Here is a 2234-nt window from a genome sequence, read left to right as displayed (position 1 = left end):
TATATATAAAAGACGGCAGAATGTACAACATAGCACAGAAAGAAAATAATGGTGACGAAGAAGTATTTAATGTATTGTATTAAAAATTGAAGCCATTTCTTTTTCTCCTTTTTATTACAGATTGCCCATCCCTAGAAAACACAGTGTTTACAAGACTCCCAGGAGACAGTACAGATAAGAAATTTACCGAATTTGGAAGCACGGTGCAAGCGACTTGTAAGCCTGGCTATTCATTCAACCAAACTAATGCACAAAATACTCAAATGATAATCACATGCCTAATAGGCGGATATTGGAATGTTAGTCAACATTGCCAAAGTAAGATTCTGTTTTCATTGGTTTTCTGTTCACCGCATTGTGTCTGTCTGCTCACACAGATGCACACACACACACACAAACACGTGCATGCACGGAATTACACAGGCATGCATGCGTACTCAAGCATACAAACAGATGCGTATACATTCATGCAACATTTCCATTCAGTGTATATCCAAGAGAAAAGTTTTGCAAAGCTGAAAGAGTGTGATTTATTTTGGAATCCTATGTTGGAAGGGAATGGAAGTTTCTATACCGTCTGCCTCGTGAGACACTGACAGGGATCCTCCATAGATCTCCGAACACCTCTTTCGATCTCTGCGCCCAAATCCGATGGACAGTTTGACTCTTACTTACTTTTCCTAAATCCTCCTGACACTGAAAACTAGTTAAGTAATATATTCGGACATCTTTGGTGGCACAAAAGCATCTTTCTTGAGCCCAATGGACTCATAAGGGCCGGTTTCCCGGTTTCCGTGACGTATATCCTGTCACAGGATTATTCATTTTCGCCAGTTGAGTGGACTGAAGCAACGTGAAATGAAATGTGTTGCTCAAGAACACAATGCGTCGCCCGTCCAGGAATTGAAACCACAATCTTACGATCTTAAGTGCAACATCCTATTCACAAGGTCACACGCCTCCACACGGGTATATTAGACGCATCCTAATTCCAGAAGCGCATATTCAGGGGAAAAAAGTTTTCAGTGCATTAAATCTTGTGGTGGGGCCCAACTATGCACATTAGCACCAGGAGTGATTTTATTGAAATATTATTATGGTAAAAACAAATACATCATATATATCATCAAATACAGCAATAATATTAAAAAATCATGATCGTTTCGTAATCACGAGTGATCGAACCCTGTGTGGCATTTTCAGCAAGTACTTTCTACCATTTTGTCAGGTCAGGGATCCCATCACAGATCAGAGACTGATGATATCTGCTACTGGTAATGAGTAAACCAGTACTATCTGTTTCATGGTCGATTTGTCGGCGAATAAACCGGTTCCCCCACTTGAGAAGCTAGTTTCTCTTGTGTGGAAGAACGTATCTGGACACCCAGCCAGATAATAAGCTAAACCCGTCAAAGGGTGGATGAGCTCCTTGTGGGTCAATAATGACCATCCAGTTGGAGAAGGCAATGGCAAACCACTCCAATATCGCTGCCAAGAAAACACTATGAGAAAGTAAGAACGAAGTAATGCTGTGGCTTCGTCTGATGGGAAAACATGTGTTTAATTGCGAAGACTTTCATTGTAGCATCAACGCACTGCAAAGCGTACGATACATAGCAACAACTCTCTACCATAGCGTTGCGTCGCCCCCAACAACTATGCGAGGGAAAATGAGGTATACGGAAACTTTACGGAAACTGTTTGGAAAGCCCTCGACGGTCTGCAGTTGGTCACTTCAGTGTCAACATTGTCTCATACGATGTCTATACAGGCCCCTGTTAAATAACCAGCCACTCTTACAACACAATGAAAACACAATGAGATTTCTGATCTAACGACTTCAGCACACATACATAAAAACTGATGCGATCGTCCATCATAAACGTGTAACGATGGGACTTACTGAAAGAGGGTTAGGGTGATTTATACTTCGAATATTCAATATATGAACAATGTATTTAACTTAATATTTTTTTTATCTTCTACTTATACAGGAGTTATATGCGGTGATGCTCCAGTTGTTGCGAATGGATTTGTGGCAAGTTCATCAGGCGTGAAATATGGCTCCATGGCCTATTACAAGTGTGTAAATGGATTTCTAATAAATGGGCTAACTATAGCTCTGTGCCAGACAAATGGTCAGTGGAGTAAAGCCCCAACCTGCAGCAGTAAGCTCAACATTTGATTGTATACCTACACACACACACACACACACACACACACACACACACACA

General features: G+C 41.0%; 1 protein-coding gene across 1 annotated transcript in view; it reads left to right on the top strand.

The window, feature by feature from the left end:
• Positions 1–2234, top strand: part of LOC106880948 (CUB and sushi domain-containing protein 1) — a 13330-nt gene that overhangs the window by 4354 nt on the left and 6742 nt on the right. Inside the window, exons 5-6 of the mRNA XM_014931131.2 lie at positions 121–318; positions 1995–2168. Of these exons, the coding sequence (XP_014786617.2) occupies positions 121–318; positions 1995–2168 (372 nt within the window). The remainder of the gene's footprint in view (positions 1–120; positions 319–1994; positions 2169–2234) is intronic.

Source organism: Octopus bimaculoides, chromosome 23, assembly GCF_001194135.2.
Source record: "Octopus bimaculoides isolate UCB-OBI-ISO-001 chromosome 23, ASM119413v2, whole genome shotgun sequence".
Lineage (NCBI taxonomy): Eukaryota > Metazoa > Mollusca > Cephalopoda > Octopoda > Octopodidae > Octopus > Octopus bimaculoides.
This window is presented reverse-complemented; position numbering and strand designations above follow the sequence as displayed.